This window comes from Ostreococcus tauri (genome assembly GCF_000214015.3).
Source record: "Ostreococcus tauri WGS project CAID00000000 data, contig chromosome 17, whole genome shotgun sequence".
In the NCBI taxonomy this organism is placed as follows: Eukaryota; Viridiplantae; Chlorophyta; class Mamiellophyceae; order Mamiellales; family Bathycoccaceae; genus Ostreococcus; species Ostreococcus tauri.
The window spans coordinates 189,968-209,420 of NC_014442.2; the positions used below are offsets into that span (position 1 = coordinate 189,968).

A 19,453-nucleotide genomic window follows, 5' to 3' on the forward strand; every position below is an offset into this window, starting at 1 on the left:
GCGCGATCGAGCGCGGGCGAGGGAGGACGGCGACGCGTGGGCGAACGCGCGGGGCGGGGTGTCGATCGCGCGTGGGTGACGTGCGCGCGCGCGCGCGGGACGACGGCGACGATGGGACGGTGACCGTGGACGATGCCGCCGTCGTCGATGATCGAACGGATGGGGTGGACGTGCAGGACGCCATGGCGTCGTTCAGCGAGGCCGCGGGCGGGGCGATGGATAAGATTTCGCGCTGGGGAGACGTCCTGGCGTCGCGGACGGTGGATTTAGACGTGGTTGAGATCGTCGAGGAGGACGTCGTGGAGGAGACGAAGCGTGGTGGTTTTGGTTTACCCGCGTTGCCGAGCTTTGGGACGAAGCGAGAGGTGGAGGAGGAGGTTGACGAGGAGGCGCCGCGGGCGAAGGGGTTGGCGGATTTTTTCGGGAGCGCAAAGGAAAAGGCTGTCCGAGAGCGGGCGGAACCGGTGGCGAAGAAGTCTGGTTTCACGTTTAAGAGCGAGAAGAAGGTGACGCCCGCGAACGCGGAGAAGGCTCCGGCGAAGAAGTCGTCATTTTCGTTCGGTAAGAAGGCGGCGGCGGAGGAACCCGTCGAGGAAGCGACGGCGAAACCGGCCAACGGGTTCGCGGCGATTTTGCAAAAGAGCTCGCGACGAATCGATGACACGCGCGCGATTTTGGAAAAGGATATGGAGGAAGGCGTCGCGGCGCAGCGACGGCTGCGCGCTTCTCGTGAGGCTGGCGGTGCCGCCGTCGCCGCGTTCACCGGCGGCCAAGTCGGCGAGGGTACGTGGACGTTCACGCAAATCATCGACGAGGAGGACGGAAGCAAGGGCAAGAAGCTGCCACCGTTGAAGATCAAGCGCGGTGAGACGAAGATCATCGGCCGGTCCAAGGGTCCGGGCGTAGATCTCGTCGTTCCGCTCAACTGCGTCAGCTCGGTGCACGCCGAGCTCATCACCGAAGGCAACAAGCTCTACATTCAAGACCTCGGCTCGACGAACGGTACGTACGTCGAGGGGTTCGAGGTTCGTAAGGATAAAAAGTTTCGCATCTTCAACGGTGCCGAGGTCCGATTCGGCGCCGAGAACTTCAACGGCGAGCAGTACGCCAAGTACAAGGCCACCTTGGCGGGCGCCAAGGAGTTGGAGAAGGACAGCGAGTACGGTCAGTTGAACTACTTCATGGAGTACCTCGGCGGTCCGCGCACGGTTGTGAACTTTTTCTTCATCAACGCCATTTTCCAAGCGACGTTTTTCATCCTGATCAAGCTCAACGCTGACTAAGCCGCAGAGAACAACGCTCACCGAGCCGCGTGTAAAAAACCTTGTAGTGATGAGAACAAGAATGAATGCATAAAACTACAGCCTACGGGATCGTGCGATTCCTCGCTATGACCTACAGCGCATCGGAACAGTGCGTCATGGTGACGTCCCCACGTCTCACGCCGTCTTTAACACGCGCACGGCGTCGCGCAAGAAGTACGCGGTGCCAACTAGAAAACAGGCGCTGCCGATCAAATAAAAAACCGAGCCCACAAAGTAATCCGAGGCGAGCAAAACGCTCACCGCGGGCATGTTCGCGTCCGAACCGAACGCGCGGAGCCGCGCTCGTCGCTCGCGCGCGATGAACGGACCTTGGGCGTCGACGACACGCGTTCCAGTGTGAGGGGGGGGTGACGCGACTGCAAAACGACTACGCGATGACTTCTAGATTCTGTTTGCCTCGCGCTCGAGCCTGTTTCTCCGTCTCTTGAATCGCCATGTTAAACGTTTCCAGTGCTCGACGCTTTCGGATGTCGTTCCGACGAACAACGCGCCGATTCTCGATGGCGACGCAGAGCGCCCGCGACGTGGGCATCACGAAGAAAATGGTCGCGTACACGACCAGGAGCGGCATCATGATGCGACAGAGCCAAGGGAAGAGCTCGAGGAACAGGATCACCAAAGGTGGCTCATCGGAGATATCGATGGCCACGGGAGAGTCATCGCGAAATCGACCGGCGCGACGTCCCATCGTCTGCTTTTGTCTGGGCTCGAGCGGAACGCGCTCTCGCGGCTTGAGGTCCATTCCGCCCAAGGCGTGGAAGACGTAAATCATGAAAATATTCAGGAAACCGAGCGCAACGACGAGGGGCATCTTAGGCCCGCTCTCCCACAGAGGTCTAACTCGTTCGTAAATCGGCGGCGGCGTCGGCGGTGGAACGGCTCTCCCGGGCGTTGATCGACTAGACGCCGCCGCCTCGGCAATGGTTGTCACCTGAAGACTCGGGAACACGTAAATGAGCTTGCCGTCGTCCGAGGCCTCCGCGTGACCGCCGAAACGCGTCAATACCTCCAACATGTAGCCCTCGTGCATCTTCGACGTATCTCTTTCGTTCTCTGCCTGCTTTTTCCTGAAAATGCGTCGCGCGTGGCTGACGACATCAAAGATGCTCGCAAATAGTCCATTCTTGACCTCGTTGTGATCCTCTTTGCTCAGAAGGTATGAATCTAAGAATGGTGCGACTTGTTCGGCGTACACGCACCCCTTGTTCACGCGCAGCAGGGCACCGACCGCGCGCCAACGTCTCGTTTCCAGGCGCTCGTTTGGATCGCCTCGTCCAAAGACAAAGGCAAAAATGGACTCCACAAAGGTCAATTCTCTTCCTCGATCGAGCCAATCGTCCTCGTCTTCGTCGTCATCACCGTCATCATCTTCATTCCCGTTCGCGCGTCGTCTCCCGGGAACGTTCGCTGCGTTCGGTCGACCGCGCTCGGGATCGTCCCGTCTCGCGTCTTCATCCGGTCCGCCACCCGGTCCGCCGCCTGAACCGCCCGCTTGACCAATGTTCCCCGGCTTCACGACTTCCGATTCGACTCCATACCGAGCACGCTCGTACATCGCCCGATCCCTCCTCGCCATGTCGTTCCACAGCATCAAATCGATGAGGTCTCTCATGTAGAGGTAGTACCAAAAATCCGCGTTCGGTCCGACGAACACCGTCCCCCCACCACCCCCGCCTCGATTACCCCCGTGCCCTCTGGACATCGCGATTACGATCACCGCTACCACCGCCATGGTCGTCAACGCCGCGCTGACGACTAAAAACGTCCCGAACGCCGCTCGGACGACCCGCATCGCGCTTCGCTGCGCCGCCCTTCTCGCCGCCGCCGCGCGCGCCTGCACGTCTCGCGCCATCACCACCGCTCGCACGCGTCTCGGCACGACGTACACCACCTCGTTCGTCTCGCGATCGACGTCGAGGTGCCCACCCACGAGCTCCACGGCGATTATGACCCGTCCGCGAAGCGACTCCGCGTCCGCGTCCAGCGCGTGGGACTCCTGGAGCAACAAATCCCCGAGCGTGAACCGAGGTCCCACGCGTTCGAGCGCGCGATGCAGCGTTCGGTCATCGCGCTCGGCCATCGTTCGAGCGTCGTCGGCGCTCGAGCGCGCGCGCGGTGGACGACGCGGTGTTTGGAGATATTTTCAATCTCCGGCTCGACCACCGCACGCGTCGACGCGGGCGCGGACGGGCGCGCCGCGCTCGAGCGCGCGCGATCGCGGACGCAATGCTCGCCTCGCGCGCGCCGCGCGGACGTCTCGGCGTCGCGAACGCGTCGTCGAGGTCTGTCGACGAGCGCGTTCGTTCAGCCGCCGAGAGGCGACGGAGAGAGGCCGACGACGCGAGCGCGCGCGCGCGTTCGCGGCGGACGAGGAAGACGATCGAGGCATTGCGTCGCGTCCGTGGGTTTTTCGAGCTCGGGGGGGTCGAGGCGTACGAGACGATCGATGAGACGCAGCGGGAGACGTTCGGGTTGGGGACGCGCGAGACGGCTCTGGCGGAGATCGGCGTGTATCACGGGCGGTCGTTCTTGGCGCTGACGGCGATGCGGGGAAGCGAAGAGAAGTGCATAGCGATCGATTGCTTCGCGGAGCAAGATTTTAACGTCGATGAGAGCGGGAGAGGGGATTTGGATAAGTTTACGAAGAACGCTCGACGCTTTTGGCGAGGCGGCGGGGAGTCGGCGGACGACGAGTCGGTGGACGGACTGCCCAGTTTCATCGAGATCGTGCAAGGAAATTCGGTAGACTTGGCACCGAGAGATATTGTGGGCGACGGTGGGATCAAAGTGCGGATATTCAGCGTCGACGGATCGCACACCGCGGAGGCGACGCTCTCCGATTTACGCCTCGCCGAGGCGTGCTCGCATGCTCACGGCGTCATCATCTTAGACGACTGTTTCAATCCCGATTGGCCCGGATGTATCAGTGGACTTTCACAATACCTTGCACACGGTGGTAAGTTCGTACCGTTCTGCATCGGACACAACAAAGTCTTCTTAAGCACGGCCGAGGATTCGGCGACATACGCTCGCGCATTCGCTCCGGCAGCGAGGAAAAACGCCGAGCTCTTCGGGCACGACTGCGTCGTCCTCAAACACGGCTGGATCGCCACATTTCATGCCAATGACGACACTCGAGCGATTTAGGGATTAGTTCACTAGTTAGCCTGCTTTACATTAAGAATATGCGCAAGAATATGTACGCTTTGGCCTTCAATCACACGCGAACGACATAGGATGAGCTCTTGGTGAGGTATCTGATCCATCTATGCGGCGCTCGCGGTGGAGCTTCGTCATCTAACGGATCCAGAGGTCGATTTCCGACGACTTGGAGGTAACGTACGGCGAGCGCGCTCGCGCAAAAGGTTGGAATCTGAAACGAGAGCGACAGCGGACCAATCTCCCGACGTACGTTAGGAATGCGCTCGCTTTGCAGCGCAATCTGCACCGAGCACTCGTGATCTGAACCACCGGCAAACTTCTTGAATTGCCAGACGATTTGCTTCTCTGCAGCGTCGAACATGACATGTTGCGAGCCAGACGGAACAGATTTTGGAAGCCGTCCCGTGGCGCCAAGGGCGCCCTTGGGAATCGGCAGGTTCACGATCAACCCCGTGCACGTATGCTTCGAAGGGAAGTCTGCGAAGAGCTTGAGCTCCACACCCACCTTATACGGCACACTCTCGTCGAAGATGGCGATCACCTTGAACGGCGGCTTGAAGTTGCCGGCGCTTCTATAATTCATCAACGAAAACTCACCCTGAGGCGGTCGAAGCGTGATAGTTCGATCGACATCGAACTGTTCCAACTTTGCCGACTCGTGAAAGTTGCAATCATCCAGGATGACGCCCGCGTAATTGCCCCTCGCGCTCGTGCCTTTGCCGCCTATGGTCAAGTCTTCCGACAGCGCCATCTTCACCTTGGTGCCAGCACCTTGCAAGAAGTTCCTCACCTGAATGTGCCCGTTGATCTCCGACGTCACCACGTCACCGTTCGCGCTGAAAGTGACGTTCAGCTTTTCGATGATGTCCACGAAAATCTCATCCCTCGTCGTCGCGCTCGACGCGCTCACCACGCTCTTCTGCGTCGCACTGCTCGACACTCTATTCACCCCGCTCGCCACCGACGCCGCGTTCATCAGATTAATCGCCGCCTTCGTTGGGAAGTTAACCTTCACCCCCAAGTTGTGCTTCAACACCGCCTCGACCTTTTGTCCAGCCTTGAACGCTCCTTGCGCCACCGCGCGCGCGCCGTCCGCCTTCGCGCTCACCAGCACCCCCGCCAAATCGTCTCCGGTCTCGACCGGCTCGCTGCACACGCGCTCTCGCAGCATCTCCGTCGACGTCGTCTGCGCGTACCCGTAATCCATCGCCTCATCGATCACCTCGCTCACCAGGGTTGAATTCTTCCGCACCGCGTCCTCCGTCAGCGCGCCGCAATAATCCTTCACCAATCGCGCCAATCGCCCGAGGAGCTCCAACACCGCGCTCGGCGACCCGTTCGAGGTCGTCGTCGCGACGAAATACAACCCGCTCGCCTTGACGTGCAAGTAGTTCACGCCGTCGCGCTCGAACGCGGGCGGTGGCGATGCGTTCGTCTTGGTCGTTCGATTCGATCTCACCGAGGACCGCTCGTTCGAGCTCCAAAACCGCGTCGAGCGGTAGAAATCCTCCCTCGACGTCGACGGAACGTCACCGCGGAAGTCCCTGTGCGCCAACGCGTCCCCGCGCGGGCCCAGGATGAAGAATTGGGAGATGAGCATCGCTGCGGTGCGTCGACGTGTGCGATCGTTACTTTTGGGCGTCCAGACGTCGCCGTGCGCGCTCGCACGCGCGGTCGCGCGAGCGTCGAAGCGAGGGAACGCGGTCGAGATGGGCGACGACGCGGACGATCGAAGCGGGGGCGTGAGCGCGGTGAGCGCTTTGAGTTTATCAGTCGTGAGCAGCGTGTCGTTGGTCATCGTGAATAAGCGATTGATCAGCGAGTACGGGTTCAGAGAGGGTGCGTGAGGGATCGAAAAGATGTTTACGATCGCGCGCATCGATCGTGCGTTTGGGAGATCGTTCGGTGGAGCGTTGGACGAGTGAGACGAGGGAGATCTTGGGTTTAGGCGCGCGCGCGCGGAGACTAACCGTCGGCACGTTTTCCGGCGCGCAGTGACTTTTCTGACCGCCATGCACATGGTGCTCACGGGATTGGTGTTGCGATTCGCGTCGAAGATGGGGTACTTTGAGAGGAAACCGGTGGCGCGCGGGGAGGTGATCAAGTTTGGGATTTTGAACAGCGCGTCGGTGGCGCTGTTGAATCTCTCCTTGGGGTTCAACTCGATTGGGTTTTATCAGATGACCAAATTGAGCATCATCCCGGTGACCGTGGGGTTACAGATGATGTATTTTAACAAGAAGTTCAGCGCCGGGGTGAAGATGAGCTTGATGGTCTTGATCTTTGGCGTCGGCGTGTCGACGGTTACCGACGTCCAACTCAACGCCACGGGCGCGGTGCTCGGGGCGTTATCCGTCATCACGACGTCTTTGGGGCAAATTCTCACCGGATCATTACAACAAAAGCTCGGTTTGAGCTCGACCCAGCTCCTGTGCGCGTCGGCGCCCTGGATGGCGCTCACGCTCGCCGTGCTCGCTCCGCCGGTGGACGGAGCGCTCAACGGCGGCGACTTACTCAAAGCCAACTACCCCCCCGAAGTGCTCACCATCGCCGCCATCTCCTGCGCCCTCGCGATCGCCGTAAACTTCGCCACCTTTGCCGTCATCGGCAAGTGTTCCGCCGTCACGTACCAAGTCGTCGGCCACCTCAAGACGATTCTCATCTTGTCCTTTGGTTTCGTCGTCTTCGGCGACCCGCTCGTCGCCAAGAACATCCTCGGCATCGCCCTCGCCCTCGTCGGGATGGTCTTATACGCCAGGGCCGAGCTCCGCGATCGCGCCGCCGCCGCCCGCGCCGCGGTCGAGGACGACGCCACCCGCGCCAAGGCTTCGGCGTAGGACGCGCGTCGAAGCGTCCCACCCAGAGTCGTGCACCGACTGGCGAGACCGACCGTCCTCGAAACACCCGCGTGTGCAATGAACCCATCGCGCGCCCACCCTAGGTCGTCCCCACTCGACGCCCGTCGTCGACGTCCGCGCTCGATGCCCCCCTCGAGCGCGCGCGGGCCCACGTCGGGGGTCGACCCGCGCGCGGTGCGTCGCGCGATCGAGACGCGATCGACCTCGAGCGCGCGCGGGCGAACGACGCGCGAATGCCCGGGACAGACCCTGGTTGGGACGACGACTTCGACGACGACGACGACGACGCGACGGACGGCGAAGGGATGGAACGACGTCGACGCGCGCGCGGTGGATGCGTGTGACCGCGCGCGTGGCGGTGCGCTCGGCGTGCGCGCGGTGGTGGGCGTCGAAAGCGAGGGATGGGACGGATGGGCGCGCGGGACGGGACACTGACGAAGGGCGCGCGAACGCAGGTGCCGGCGCTGGTGATGCGAAGCGTGGAGAACGCGCGCGTGGCGATAGACGATGGGAAGCTGGATACGGCGATAAAGGCGATGAAGAGCACGGACGCGCTGTGCTCGAGGGTGGTGGCGCCGCCGACGGTGCACGGGTTGTGCCTGCGCGTGTTGGCGGACGCGTACGTGAGTAAAAAGGCCGCCGAGGGGGCGGGAGGGCTCGCGGGCGGGGCGATGACGGAGGGCGACGGCTCGGGAGGCGGTGAGGCGCAATCGAGCGGTGAGGGCGACGATGGGGTGAATGAAGATTACGCGGAATTGGCGAAAGAGGCGTTGAAGAGGGGTATCGATATGTGCAAGGTGCACGAAGGCAAGGCGGGCATGAACGCGTACATGAGGCACGATTTGTTGGGACGCTTAGGAGATCTCTACGCCGCGCTCGGGGAAATTTATAGGGAAGAGGGGAACCATAAAGAAGCGATCAGGGCGCTTCGACATGGTTTAGCACGGTTCGAGAAGAACAATCAGAACGATTTCACCGCGGCTACGTACAATCGCGTCGCGTACTGTTACATGGAGCAAAGCGTGTGGGACGCCGCCTTGGACACGCTCCAGAGCGCCGAGCGCGCGGCCACCGGCAACGACGCGGAGTCCATCTTGCTCAGTACCACGCACGCCTACCGCGCGCAGTGCTATCGCGCGTTAGATCAGATTCAGCCCGCGCGCGAAGCCTTTGAGAAGGCGCTCACGTTTGCCATGGCGTGCGGCAACGAGCCCGTCGTTCGCGAGGCGGAGGAATTCTTAGCCGAGACCCAGGCGCACAGCGCCGTGGACGATTCCGCCTTCCTCTGACCGAGTTGTCTTCGCACCGCGCACCGCGAGCACCCGCATCCGTTGAAATTTCCAGCCCAGACGCGAGCGCGCAGTTCGGTCACCGTCCCCGCGCGCGACGCCACGTCACCCATCCACGATTCATGACTCGTCACACAGGGACTCCACACGACGGTTAATCACATCAATCAATCAACCCATCGACGCCATCGCGCGCGTCGCATCCCGACGCGCGTCGTCGTCCCCTCGCGCGCGCTCGATGCGACCGTCGAGCACGCTTGGACGCGCGCCGGCGCCGTCGGCCGTCGCGCGCGCGCGCGAGACGAGCGCGAGCGAAGGACGCGTGGACAATCACGACGACGCGACGTCGAACGGACGATCGTCCGACGATCGCGCCCGACGCGGCGCTCTCACGCGGTCGACGACCACGCAGGCGCAGACGCGCGCGACGGCCATGGCGGTGGACGCGCGATCGTGGCGAGGGTTCGCGCGAGGGAAGGTGAACGGGATGGGGGTGCGATTGAGCGCGCTGTTGGTCTTATTCTTGAGCTTCGTCGTCGTCACGGAGTGGGTGCGCGATCGTGAAGGCGAGCGGTTCTCGGCGTTCACGCCGAGGTTGATTCGGCAGCAAAGGGCGGTGGACGCGCGAACGGGAGAGCGGTTGATGGTGTCGGGGGACGTGAACGCGAACGCGAGCGCGACGGGGCCGGACCCGTTTGAGGATTTGCGAACGTACGTCGATCACGGTGTGGTGAGGCTCGAGGCGGAGGTGTGCGGGTCGACCTCGCTCATGGCTTTGACCGTGTTCGCGGTGTGCGCGAGCATCGGGTTGAACGATATAATGTGGACGCCGTCGAGGTCGAGGCGGAGTGTGAGCTCCACCGTGCTTTACATTACGATCGTCGCGTGTTACACGCACTATTTGATGGTCCAAGGTTCGGATCTCCTGAAGCAAGGGGTCGAGGGGACGTATTACTCGCTCCTGCGGTACCTCGAGTGGATGATGACGACGCCTGTTCTGTTAATTTTGGTATTTCAGCTGCACGCGCTCTGCGTCGGCGACGAAAGGGCGCCATACAGGACGGATATGTGGTGCGCATGCATCGCCGATGAAATCATGCTCATCACTGGATGGCTTACGAACGAGCTCTCGGGTAAAGTGCACGGAGTTTGTCTCACTATTTCCATGTTGTGCTTCACGTACGTCATCTCGAGGTGTGTTGGACTGTTCCGGGAACTCCTCACAAGCAATCTGGTAGCCGGCGATCGCATGCGATTCATCATCCTCGCATGCGCTAAGACAATCTGTTGGACGTCGTTTCCGATTGTTTACATGGCGAAAGAGATGGAATTCATCGACACGAGCGCCGAGCACGAGTGGTTTCTGAGTTGCGATGTGTTGACAAAGGCGGTGTATTGCTTGCTGCTCTCTGCTGGGAGCATTCGCGTCTTGGACGTCACTCGAGACGAAGAATTGGCCGACATTGAGCGCTTGACGAAAATGCAGCGCGAGTTCTTCTTCAATATCACCCACGAACTGCGGATGCCGTTGAACTCTGTGATTGGGTTTAACACTCTCGCCGTGGAATCTGGCGAGCTCACGGATGTCACGAACGGCTTCATCAAGAACTCGCTCACTTCTGCCGAGGCGCTTCTCGGTTTGATCAATCAGGTGCTCGACTACGCGAAATTTAACAGAAAAGGCGTCGAAGTTTCCGGAGGCCACGGCTTGGAATTGTCCAATGACAACTTCACTCTCGAGGAACTGATAGACCAGACATTGAGCATCTGTCAGCGCGCGGATTACACGGGCAACTTGTTTGTTCGCATCGATCCGAGTTTGTTCCCGATGACGTACATTTGTGACTTCTTTCGTTTACGGCAGTGTCTGGTGAATTTGGTGAACAATGCGTTGAAGTTTTCGAACCATCTTGATCGGCCCGGGTGCGTTATGATTGATGTTCGCGGTTACCTCGACGAATCAGAGGCTCACTTGACCTTTTCCGTGGAGGATAACGGAGTGGGGATTCCAGAAGAGAGACAGAGCGCAGTCTTTGTGCCGTTCAGCCAGCAATCGGATTACTCTGCGCTTCGAGTACAGGGCACCGGTCTCGGCTTGACCATCACAAAGACCATCATCGAGCTCATGGGGGGCACGATTCATTTCACGTCCAAGGAGGACGTCGGCACCAAGTTCAACATTTCACTTCCCATGGGGTACAAGTCGGCTGACAAGATGAGAATAGCGCCAAAAAATCTCATGGCACTCATCGGCCTGCGCCCTGGACTGCAAATGCGCACTCTTCGAAATATTTTGGCATGCTATCAGCTCAACGTGCGAGACATGATTGAAGTGGGTCTCGTGGGACAGGATCGCGAGCAAGTGGAACATTACATTATGCACGGACATACATCGAACAAACACGTTGTGTTGTGCATCGAAGAGGAGCAGTACTTCCAGAACGAAGATTGGTTGAAGTCGATCAAGCCTGAACCGAAGATCATGATTATATCCAAGTCTTCGCGAATGAAGGATTTACCGCACGTCGCCAACGTGCGATCCATCATGAAACCTGTCGCCATGATGCCAACAATCGAAGCTTTGGAATACTTCTCCCGAGAGGGAGAGGGAGAATGTTTCGTGGACGAGACAGAGTCGCAGGGGGTCGGTTCCATAATGAAGTCAGAAAGTGACACAGCGGCAAGCAAGTCCGCCACTGACCTTGATGGAGACGTAGATATCAGCTCGATGCGCGTGCTTCTCGTCGAGGACAACAGAATGAATCAGCAAGTCGCCATTCAGAGCATGAAAAAGTGTCGGGTGACCGTTGACGTGGCTGACAATGGGTTGATTGCGACACAGATGATAGAGGACACCATTCACGGCGTCATAGCGCCCTATGACGTCATATTCATGGACGTGATGATGCCAGTGATGGATGGGAATGAGGCGACGAGGAAGATTAGACAGATGGAGAAGGAGGCGCCAGAGACATATAAGCGAAATCTCATCATCGCGCTCAGCGCGAACGTTGGGCCCGAGCACACGATCGCAGTGACGGAAGCTGGCTGTGACGGTTCTTTGGGAAAACCGTTTTACCCGAGCACGCTGAGACAGCTGTTATATTCCATCTTCATGGACGAGTACGAGGGGTTCGCCGCACAAGAGACCTTCTTTGCTCGTCCGGGATAACTTATTAAGAACGTTCGTTCGCTAGAGTAATAAAGTAACAGTCATGCGTTCTGTTCTGTTGTAAACAATTTTGCCACCACACGCTCTCTTTCGCAAACGCCGTGCATCACCATGGCCTCGACTTCGTCCATTGACACCGAATCGAACCCTAACGCGTCCCACCATACGCGTCCGTCCTTGGAACGCCTCAACGTGCGCTCACAATCCAATATCTTGCTCGCATAGCGCACAGCCGCTGCAGCGAGCGTTGCTTCGTCCGCTCGTCCAGTTGTCAAACCGTCAATCTCAAAAAGTGCATCCATGAGCACCGTGATCGTCGCTTGCGCTAGATCGCTCCCACCCTCGATCAGACGCACCAAATGCAACGCCACGGCGTGCGGTTTATCGAAGTTGAGCTCGTAATTCACCGCCCGCAAAACCTCCGACTCGAGCTCGAGCGCGCGCGCCTTGTACGCGCGATACCGCCCCCCTACAATTACCCACTCGGCCCCAACCTCCACGCCTTCGTCCTCACCGTACCCCGCTAATCTCGCGCCCTCTCTCGACTCCCGCTTCTCCTCCTCACTGACTTCGATCACCGCCCTCTGCTCGACGCCGAGGCCGCAACGCTCGAGCGTGTGCGCCGCGTTCGCGCACGCGTTCGCGCAATCCGACATCCCGACCACGCTCTCTTCGAGCTTACACGCTAAAAACGTACACGTCATGCACACAATGTCCGCCGCGTACCGCTCCGCCCGCGCGTCGCTCGTCGACGGCGTCTCTTCCTCGGCATCGACTTTTTTGTAGAGTTTCTCAGCGAGCGTCACAGCGCACGCGCACGTGTCGATCGGGAGGTTTAAGATCTCGCACGTCAACCGCAGGAGTTTTCGGCAATCGGCGCGACGACGCGCGGACGTCGACGTCGTCATACGACGCGTCGCTCTGTGGAGGGACGTCGCTTGACGGTGTATTTAAAGCTCTTCGCTCGCGCGCGCGATCGCGACGTCAGAGACGCTCGCGCGCGCGCGAGCGATCGAGTACCGTCGCGTTCGTGATCGAGGCGCCGCGACTCGACGTTGCGCGCTCGAACGGCGCGACGGGACGCGCAGTTGACGGTGACGGTTCGACTTCAATGGAAAACCGACGCTCGATCGGGGAGCGCGTTCGACGCGCGCGGGCGCTCGCGCGCGACCCCACGTCGAGGGCGAGCGATATAGAGGAATTACTCGATCGTGACGACGCGTCACCGGCGGTGACGATCGCGTTCGCGGGTGCGAGCGGGTGCGGGAAGACGGCGCTCGCGCGGAGCTTCTTCGCCGAGAGCGCGAGACGAGACGGGCGCGAGCGCGGCGATTGGCGCGCCGCGCCCACGATCGGCATAGACTTCGGCGCGTGCCCGATCACGTTCGAGGACGAGACCGAACCGAGGCGCGTTCGAGGACGATTCCTCGATCCGAGCGGCGCCGTCGGATACGAGGCGTGTCGCTCGGCGGCGTACGCGGACGCCGACGGCGTCGTCCTCGTCCTCGATCCCACGCGCGGCGGCGCCGACGCGCGCACCGTGGAAACCATCCTTCGCGAGATCGCGGACGCCCGCGCGTCGCGCGCGGCCCCATCGGCACCCGCGAAGATCCTCCTCGCCCTCTCCGCGCGAGCGCCATCCATCGTCGAGACGACGCGTCTTCGAGCGCCATCGTCCGCGATCGACGCCGCGATCGCGCGCGCGATGACGAGTGAGATCTCCACCGCCGCCCTGCGCCTCGCGCGATCGCGCGCGGACGTCCTCGACGTCGTCGCGCGCGCGGCGCCGACGGTCGATTCATCTTCTCCCACGCCGCACGTCATCCGCGTCGACGCCGCGCGCGGCGTCGGCGTCCGCGCCGTCGTCCACGCGCTCGCCCGCGCGTGTCTCGACGTCGTCGCGTCGACGTGACGCGTCATCCGCGTCGGCGTCGGCGTCGGCGTCGCATCATCGATGCCCTCGCGCGAGGTGACGCGCGTCCACGTCGACACACTCGAGCGCGCCATGTTCGCCCTCGCGTTCTCCGCGACGTCCCGGGCGCTCCCGACGCGCGTCGCGATCGAGGCGCGTCCGCGCGCGCGCGCCTCGACCGCTCGCGCGCGAACGACCGCTCGAGTTGGGCGTCCGTGGGGGGACGTGGGCGATCGACGTCACGATCGAGCGACTGACGACGTGCGCGCGCTTTCGATCCCGCAGCGACGGTCCCGTCGAGCGCCGACGACGCGCGCGTTGTTCGGGAAGAAGCCGGCGTCGGAACCCGCGCCCGCGGCGGGGAAGAGCCGGTTCAATAAGCCGGCCAAGGCGACGGAGAAGCCGGCGAAGGGCGAACCGTACTTGGTCGACGGAAAGCTGTGGGTGTGCCAAGGGTGTGGATACGTGTACGACGGCCAGCGAGGCGCCTGGGCGGAGGGTAAGCGATGCCCGATGTGCGGTGAGCGACGATTCGCGCTGAAGGATCCGCAGGAGTTGCAGGTTGCGATTTACTCGCTCGTCGCGCTCGTCGGCTTGCTCGGCGTCCTGTACGGGCTCGTCACGCTCTTCTGATTCGATGACGAGAAATCGACTTCGGGCGCGAGCGTCTTCGTCGTTGCGTTCGTCGGCCGGTTATTATTTGTGAATCAATGACGTTACTACATTACTGTCGAGTCACTCGAGAAACTGAGCGAATCGCGGACGCGGCGCTTCGCTCGCGTCGCCTTGAGATCAACGCTCGGTCTCTTCCGAAGCGGTGCCGAACGGTTTGAGAAAACCTCGCGCGAACGCTTGCTCGAGCGCAACCGCGGCGAAGGCGTACGTGAGAACGCCCTGGCCCGCCAACAGCGCCGCCTGCGCGTACGCCGCGAAATCCGCGTCTCCGTTCACCGCCGCCGCGCGCAGGTATACGTCTGCCGCGCTCAAGCCTCTTGCGAGCCCGAAAGCGCCCACGACCCCACCCTTGAGCTCGTTGTTCCCCAGATCGCGACGAACGGCGTAGCGATACGTCACTCCGAAGACGGCGCACGAAGCCGCGACGACGCCCAGAGACACCAATCCTCCGCCTTGCGACAACGCCAATGGGGTCGCCAACAGCGTCCCGCCCGCCCCCGCGACTACCGCCGCCTTCGCGCTCTCCATCTTCTCCGCCTCCTCGTTCACCGAGGCATCCGCCCACTTCCCCCCGCTCGCGTCCTCGCGTTCGAGTTCCCGTCGCAGCGCCTCTCGCGCCTCCTCCGCCGCCTTCATCTTCGCCTCCGCCGCCGCCACCGCGCTCGCCTTGAGCGCCACCGCCTCCTCCGCCGCCATCACCGCTCGCGATTGCACGTTCGACGCCATCCCTCGCGTCTTCTCGTACGCCTCCTCCACCCGCTTGCGTTCCGTCTCCGCCGCCTTGTCCACCTCCCGCGCCGCCACCTCTTTCGCCGCCGCCTTCGCCCGCTCGAGCTCTCGCCGCACCCCATCATCCGCGGTCAACATCTCTTCCACGCGCGCCACCGCGCTCGAGCGCAGCGCCTCGATCGAGGCGTCGACGCCTCGCGCCGCGCGCGCGGCGTCCGACGCTTTTTCATCGGCATCGTCGTCGTTCGACGCACCGCTCGCCCGCGCGAGGCGCGGCGTCCTCGACGCGCGCGTCGCGAGCGTCGACGCCCGCGCCGTCGTCGCCCGTTCGCGCGCGCGCGGGGTCCACCGCGCGGGCGACGCGCGCGCCATGGGTGTGCCGCCGCGTCGCCGCACCGAGTTCGCGTGCGCCGACGATGGGTCGACGCGTCGTATTAGAGACACGTTTCATGGGATGTCGTGGAGACGCGTGATCGATATCTCGAGGACGTCTTAAACCCTAATTCGATGGGTCGTGAATCGAGAAAGACCCCCGCCTGTGCATCGCGTCTCGACCGGACCCCCGGCGCGATGGCGTCGAGCGATCGCTCGGCGCGCGCGCCGTCTCTCACCGACGCCCGACCACCATGGCTCGCGGACCGAAGAAGCACCTCAAGCGCTTGAACGCGCCCAAGCACTGGATGCTCGACAAGCTCGGGGGCGTGTTCGCCCCCAAGCCCTCGCCGGGTGCGTGCGCGCGACCGTCGAAGGGGCCGTGCGAGGGTTTTCGCGATCGCGATGGCGACGACGTCGAGGGCGTGCGCGGGTGCCGTGGGGCGCGTGCGCGCGCGCGCGCGCGAGGGATGAAAGGTTGATAATACGTGCGCGATACTGACGGTTTTGTACGCGGTATTCGACGATCGATAGGTCCGCACAAGCAGCGCGAGTGCCTGCCGCTGTGCCTCATCCTTCGCAACCGATTGAAGTACGCGCTGACGTACAAGGAGGTGACGACGATCTTGATGCAGCGATGCGTCAAGGTCGACGGGAAGATTCGCATGGACAAGTGCTTCCCGTGCGGGATCATGGGTGCGTACAGCGCGAAGATGCGAGCGATGAGACTTCGATGTGAACTCGATCTCGATGACGGCTTTAGGGCTTTGGGGCTTTGACTGACTCGGTTTTTGTTTGCGCGTAAACAGACGTCGTCTCCATCGAAAAGAGCGATGAACACTTCCGGCTCATCTACGACACCAAGGGACGATTCGTTGTGCACCGCATCGAGGCTGTCGAAGCGCAGTACAAGCTGTGCAAGGTGAGGAGCAAGAAGCTCGGGGACAAGGGCGTGCCGTGCGTCGGTTTGCACGACGGCCGCACCATTCGTTACCCGGATCCCGTGATCAAGGAGGGTGACTCCGTTATGGTCGACATCGCGACGAACAAGATCACCGATTCGGTCAAGTTCGACGTCGGCGCTCTGTGCATGATCACCGGTGGTCACAACGCCGGTCGCGTCGGGGTGATCCAACGCCGCGAGAAGCACATCGGTTCCTTCGAAATTGTGCACTTGAAGGACGCCGCCGGTCAAGAGTTTGCGACGCGCGCGACGAACGTGTTCGCCATCGGTACGGGCAACAAGCCGATGATCTCTCTTCCCAAGGGCAAGGGTATCAAGCTCTCCATCGTCGACGAACAAAAGCAGTAAGCGCGCGTCGACGGACGGAGGACGTCGGCGCGGCGCGCTCGTCGACGTCAGGGGAGGGGCGAGACCGGTAGCCATAGATTTGAGTAATGTTTCCACACGCATGCACGTGCGAATGACGTCGTTGTCCCCCCTAGACGCCACGTTTACGCCGCACACGACGCCGCTAAAAGGTTTTCATCCGCGGGGCGCGGGACGCGAGACCCGAGACGGCGCCCACCGCCGCGTCTAACGGTGCTAGATTTCCAACATTCATCCGCACACCGCACCGCTCGAGCGTGCGCTTCCAAATAAACCGTCCCCAACCGCGCGTGACACGCGCGCGATGTCACACGCGCGCGCACCGCTCGTGAAAACGCGCTCGACGGGCACGGTGTCGTCGAAAACATCACGCCGTGGATCGATGACGCGGATGGGCGGAATTCATCCAACGAGCCTTCGAACTCGCGATTCGGTCGTCGTTCGCGCGTCCGCGGATGGAAAGAAGTTGAATGGTCGATCGACGCACCGCGTCCGAGCGACTAAGGCCCCGCCGGGGTCGGCGCTGGACGCGGCGCAGGCGTTTTCGAATTTGGTCCTGGACTCGAAGAAGTTTGTGGCGGACGCGGAGAACGCGATGATAGATCTCGGCCCGCGAGCGGGCGTCGTTAGCGCCGGAGTGTTGATACACAGCGCGAAGAGTGGTGGACGAGACGCCGGGGCGCTCGAGGGGGCGATGGCGAGCGCGATGGCGGAGGGGAAGGATTTCTCGCACGTCGTGGACAAGGCCAAGGCGAATCTCGCGTCGATGTGGGCGCAAAAGGTCGAGGGAAGAGTGAGCGTGGAGCTCGGATGGCAGCTCGCGAACGACGCGGAAGGAACGGTGATGAAAGCGAGGGAGATGGTCGCCTTGTGCGACGAGACGCGTACGCCACGGGATAAGCTGTTGTTCAAGATTCCGGCTACGTACGCCGGGATCAAGGCGTGCAAGACGCTCGAGGCGGAGGGCGTTCCGTGTCACTTGTCGCACGTGTACTGTCGCGAGCAGGCGTACGCGGCGGTCGATGCCGGTGTCTCTGTCGTGCAGCTGTACTACTCTCGCCTGAACGCGTGGTACAAGGCGAAGGGAAGTTCCTCAGACGACGTCGACCCGGCGTACGATCTCGTCAGAGACACCTTGGCGCGCGTCAAAGCCACGGGCTCGAAGACCAAAGTCATGGTCGCCTCGCTGGCCAACGTCGACGCCGTCATGCGCGTCTTAGGCGTCGATTACTGCTTGGTGGGGCAGCGCATCATCGATGAACTCGCTGAAATGCCCGCTAGCGACTTGGGCGAGACCATCATCTCCGACGCGCGCGCCAGCCCCGGCGCTGGCGGCGCCGCTGCTAACCTCTCCGAGGCCGACTTCCTCGCCGCGTGCGCGGCATCTCCCGCGAAGGAGGAACTCGAGCTCGCCCTCAAGCGCAACGCCGCTCGAGACGCCGATCTCATGAACTTTATCACGCAGTCCAAGGCGGGCGGCGGGAACGCGTAGACGCGCGCTCTTTGCAGCGCCTCGACCCATCACGACGTTTAATTTACCGCCGCGCTTTCAATTGCATCAAATCATGACGAAGTATCCCAATAATCGTCCTCTTCCACTCCTCTTCGAGTCCATCGACGCCGTTTCACGACCTAATGACCCGTCTACTGGGCACAAAAATATCTCGTCAGACAGTTGAATAAAGTGCCCACCGCCTCAAACCATGCCGTGCGCGTGCGCGTGGATCACCGGTGCCGGCACCGGCGCCCCCCTGTGCTCGTACGACTTTCAACCCAAAGAAGAACCCCTCGCCGTCGTCGTCTTCTTACACGGCGTCGGCGAACACGCTCGAAGATACGATGGTTTCTTCAGACTTTTGAATTCCAAAAAGATACACGTCGTGACGTATGATTGCGTCGGACACGGCGCGAGCGATGGACTTCCGGGATACATCCAGAGCTTCGATGACGTGGTGAAGGACGCGAGAGGGGTCTTGAGGCGAACGCGGGAGAGATTCGGAGGCGGCGTCCCTATAGTTTTGTGCGGACAGTCATTCGGTGGGCTGGTGGCGGCGACGGTGGCGGCGATGGAGGGTGCTGAAGGCGACGGCGCGTTGGATGGGCTAGTATTGACAGCGGCGAGCGTGGACGTGCACTGGACGCCGGTTTTGAGGGCACAGGCGGCGGTGGGTGCTGCGCTCGCCGCGGCTGCGCCTAAAGCTCGGTGGGTTCCGGCGGTTCGGTTGGAGGACATGACGAGCGACGCGGCGACGTTGGAGTCGTACGCGAGCGACCCGTACGTCCAACTCGGTGGGGTGCGGTGTAAGACGGCGTACGAGATCTTGAGAGGCTTTAGATCGTTACGGAATCGGTACCAAAGTGTGCGGTGTCCGCTCTTGGTGCTGCATGGTGGCGACGACGCGTGCGCGGATAAAAACGCGGCGAGGCGCTTGGTGAGCGAAGCGTTGAGTTCAACGAAAGAGTACGTTGAGTTTGCAGGGATGCACCACCTGATTTTACAGGAACCTGGAAGCGATGCGGTGCAGGCGCGCGTGGTAGACTTCATCGAAAACGTGGCGCGTTCCAACTCGCGCCGACGCTCCATGCATTCCTCGAGCTCTTCACTTCGATCGAGACTGTAATATGACGA

General features: G+C 61.6%; 14 protein-coding genes across 14 annotated transcripts; 10 read left to right on the forward strand and 4 right to left on the reverse strand.

Annotated features, from left to right (window-relative positions):
• Positions 1–182: 182 nt before the first annotated feature.
• Positions 183–1,283, forward strand: OT_ostta17g01170 (Forkhead-associated (FHA) domain; the record flags this gene model as incomplete). Its single annotated transcript, XM_003083838.1, has 1 exon — positions 183–1,283. The coding sequence occupies one exon, from the start codon at positions 183–185 to the stop codon at positions 1,281–1,283; it is 1,101 nt and encodes a 366-aa protein (XP_003083886.1).
• Positions 1,284–1,692: 409 nt separating this feature from the next.
• On the reverse strand, positions 1,693–3,405 carry OT_ostta17g01180 (unnamed product; the record flags this gene model as incomplete). Its single annotated transcript, XM_022984265.1, has 1 exon — positions 1,693–3,405. The coding sequence occupies one exon, from the start codon at positions 3,403–3,405 to the stop codon at positions 1,693–1,695; it is 1,713 nt and encodes a 570-aa protein (XP_022840446.1).
• Positions 3,406–3,551: 146 nt separating this feature from the next.
• OT_ostta17g01190 (unnamed product) lies at positions 3,552–4,472 on the forward strand (the record flags this gene model as incomplete). Its single annotated transcript, XM_022984271.1, has 1 exon — positions 3,552–4,472. The coding sequence occupies one exon, from the start codon at positions 3,552–3,554 to the stop codon at positions 4,470–4,472; it is 921 nt and encodes a 306-aa protein (XP_022840447.1).
• Positions 4,473–4,542: 70 nt separating this feature from the next.
• Positions 4,543–6,087, reverse strand: OT_ostta17g01200 (Clathrin adaptor, mu subunit, C-terminal; the record flags this gene model as incomplete). The annotated part of the gene is made up of 1 exon (XM_003083841.2): positions 4,543–6,087. One exon carries the CDS (start codon positions 6,085–6,087, stop codon positions 4,543–4,545), a length of 1,545 nt encoding a protein of 514 aa, XP_003083889.2.
• Positions 6,088–6,196: 109 nt separating this feature from the next.
• OT_ostta17g01210 (Triose-phosphate transporter domain) lies at positions 6,197–7,324 on the forward strand (the record flags this gene model as incomplete). Its single annotated transcript, XM_022984281.1, has 2 exons — positions 6,197–6,326; positions 6,483–7,324. The coding sequence occupies 2 exons, from the start codon at positions 6,197–6,199 to the stop codon at positions 7,322–7,324; spliced, it is 972 nt and encodes a 323-aa protein (XP_022840448.1).
• A 78-nt stretch (positions 7,325–7,402) lies between these two features.
• On the forward strand, positions 7,403–8,634 carry OT_ostta17g01220 (Tetratricopeptide repeat; the record flags this gene model as incomplete). The annotated part of the gene is made up of 2 exons (XM_022984284.1): positions 7,403–7,519; positions 7,801–8,634. 2 exons carry the CDS (start codon positions 7,403–7,405, stop codon positions 8,632–8,634), a joined length of 951 nt encoding a protein of 316 aa, XP_022840449.1.
• Positions 8,635–9,067: 433 nt separating this feature from the next.
• OT_ostta17g01230 (Signal transduction histidine kinase-related protein, C-terminal) lies at positions 9,068–11,806 on the forward strand (the record flags this gene model as incomplete). The annotated part of the gene is made up of 1 exon (XM_003083844.1): positions 9,068–11,806. The coding sequence occupies one exon, from the start codon at positions 9,068–9,070 to the stop codon at positions 11,804–11,806; it is 2,739 nt and encodes a 912-aa protein (XP_003083892.1).
• A 41-nt stretch (positions 11,807–11,847) lies between these two features.
• Positions 11,848–12,714, reverse strand: OT_ostta17g01240 (Cyclin-like; the record flags this gene model as incomplete). Its single annotated transcript, XM_003083845.1, has 1 exon — positions 11,848–12,714. The coding sequence occupies one exon, from the start codon at positions 12,712–12,714 to the stop codon at positions 11,848–11,850; it is 867 nt and encodes a 288-aa protein (XP_003083893.1).
• A 203-nt stretch (positions 12,715–12,917) lies between these two features.
• On the forward strand, positions 12,918–13,718 carry OT_ostta17g01250 (P-loop containing nucleoside triphosphate hydrolase; the record flags this gene model as incomplete). Its single annotated transcript, XM_003083846.1, has 1 exon — positions 12,918–13,718. One exon carries the CDS (start codon positions 12,918–12,920, stop codon positions 13,716–13,718), a length of 801 nt encoding a protein of 266 aa, XP_003083894.1.
• A 42-nt stretch (positions 13,719–13,760) lies between these two features.
• OT_ostta17g01255 (Rubredoxin-type fold) lies at positions 13,761–14,351 on the forward strand (the record flags this gene model as incomplete). The annotated part of the gene is made up of 2 exons (XM_022984305.1): positions 13,761–13,871; positions 14,004–14,351. 2 exons carry the CDS (start codon positions 13,761–13,763, stop codon positions 14,349–14,351), a joined length of 459 nt encoding a protein of 152 aa, XP_022840450.1.
• A 159-nt stretch (positions 14,352–14,510) lies between these two features.
• Positions 14,511–15,494, reverse strand: OT_ostta17g01260 (unnamed product; the record flags this gene model as incomplete). Its single annotated transcript, XM_003083848.2, has 1 exon — positions 14,511–15,494. One exon carries the CDS (start codon positions 15,492–15,494, stop codon positions 14,511–14,513), a length of 984 nt encoding a protein of 327 aa, XP_003083896.2.
• Positions 15,495–15,748: 254 nt separating this feature from the next.
• OT_ostta17g01270 (Ribosomal protein S4e) lies at positions 15,749–16,806 on the forward strand (the record flags this gene model as incomplete). The annotated part of the gene is made up of 3 exons (XM_022984315.1): positions 15,749–15,848; positions 16,029–16,190; positions 16,304–16,806. 3 exons carry the CDS (start codon positions 15,749–15,751, stop codon positions 16,804–16,806), a joined length of 765 nt encoding a protein of 254 aa, XP_022840451.1.
• Positions 16,807–17,206: 400 nt separating this feature from the next.
• On the forward strand, positions 17,207–18,316 carry OT_ostta17g01280 (Transaldolase; the record flags this gene model as incomplete). Its single annotated transcript, XM_003083851.2, has 1 exon — positions 17,207–18,316. The coding sequence occupies one exon, from the start codon at positions 17,207–17,209 to the stop codon at positions 18,314–18,316; it is 1,110 nt and encodes a 369-aa protein (XP_003083899.2).
• A 211-nt stretch (positions 18,317–18,527) lies between these two features.
• OT_ostta17g01290 (Alpha/beta hydrolase fold-1) lies at positions 18,528–19,445 on the forward strand (the record flags this gene model as incomplete). The annotated part of the gene is made up of 1 exon (XM_003083852.1): positions 18,528–19,445. One exon carries the CDS (start codon positions 18,528–18,530, stop codon positions 19,443–19,445), a length of 918 nt encoding a protein of 305 aa, XP_003083900.1.
• Positions 19,446–19,453: the final 8 nt, after the last annotated feature.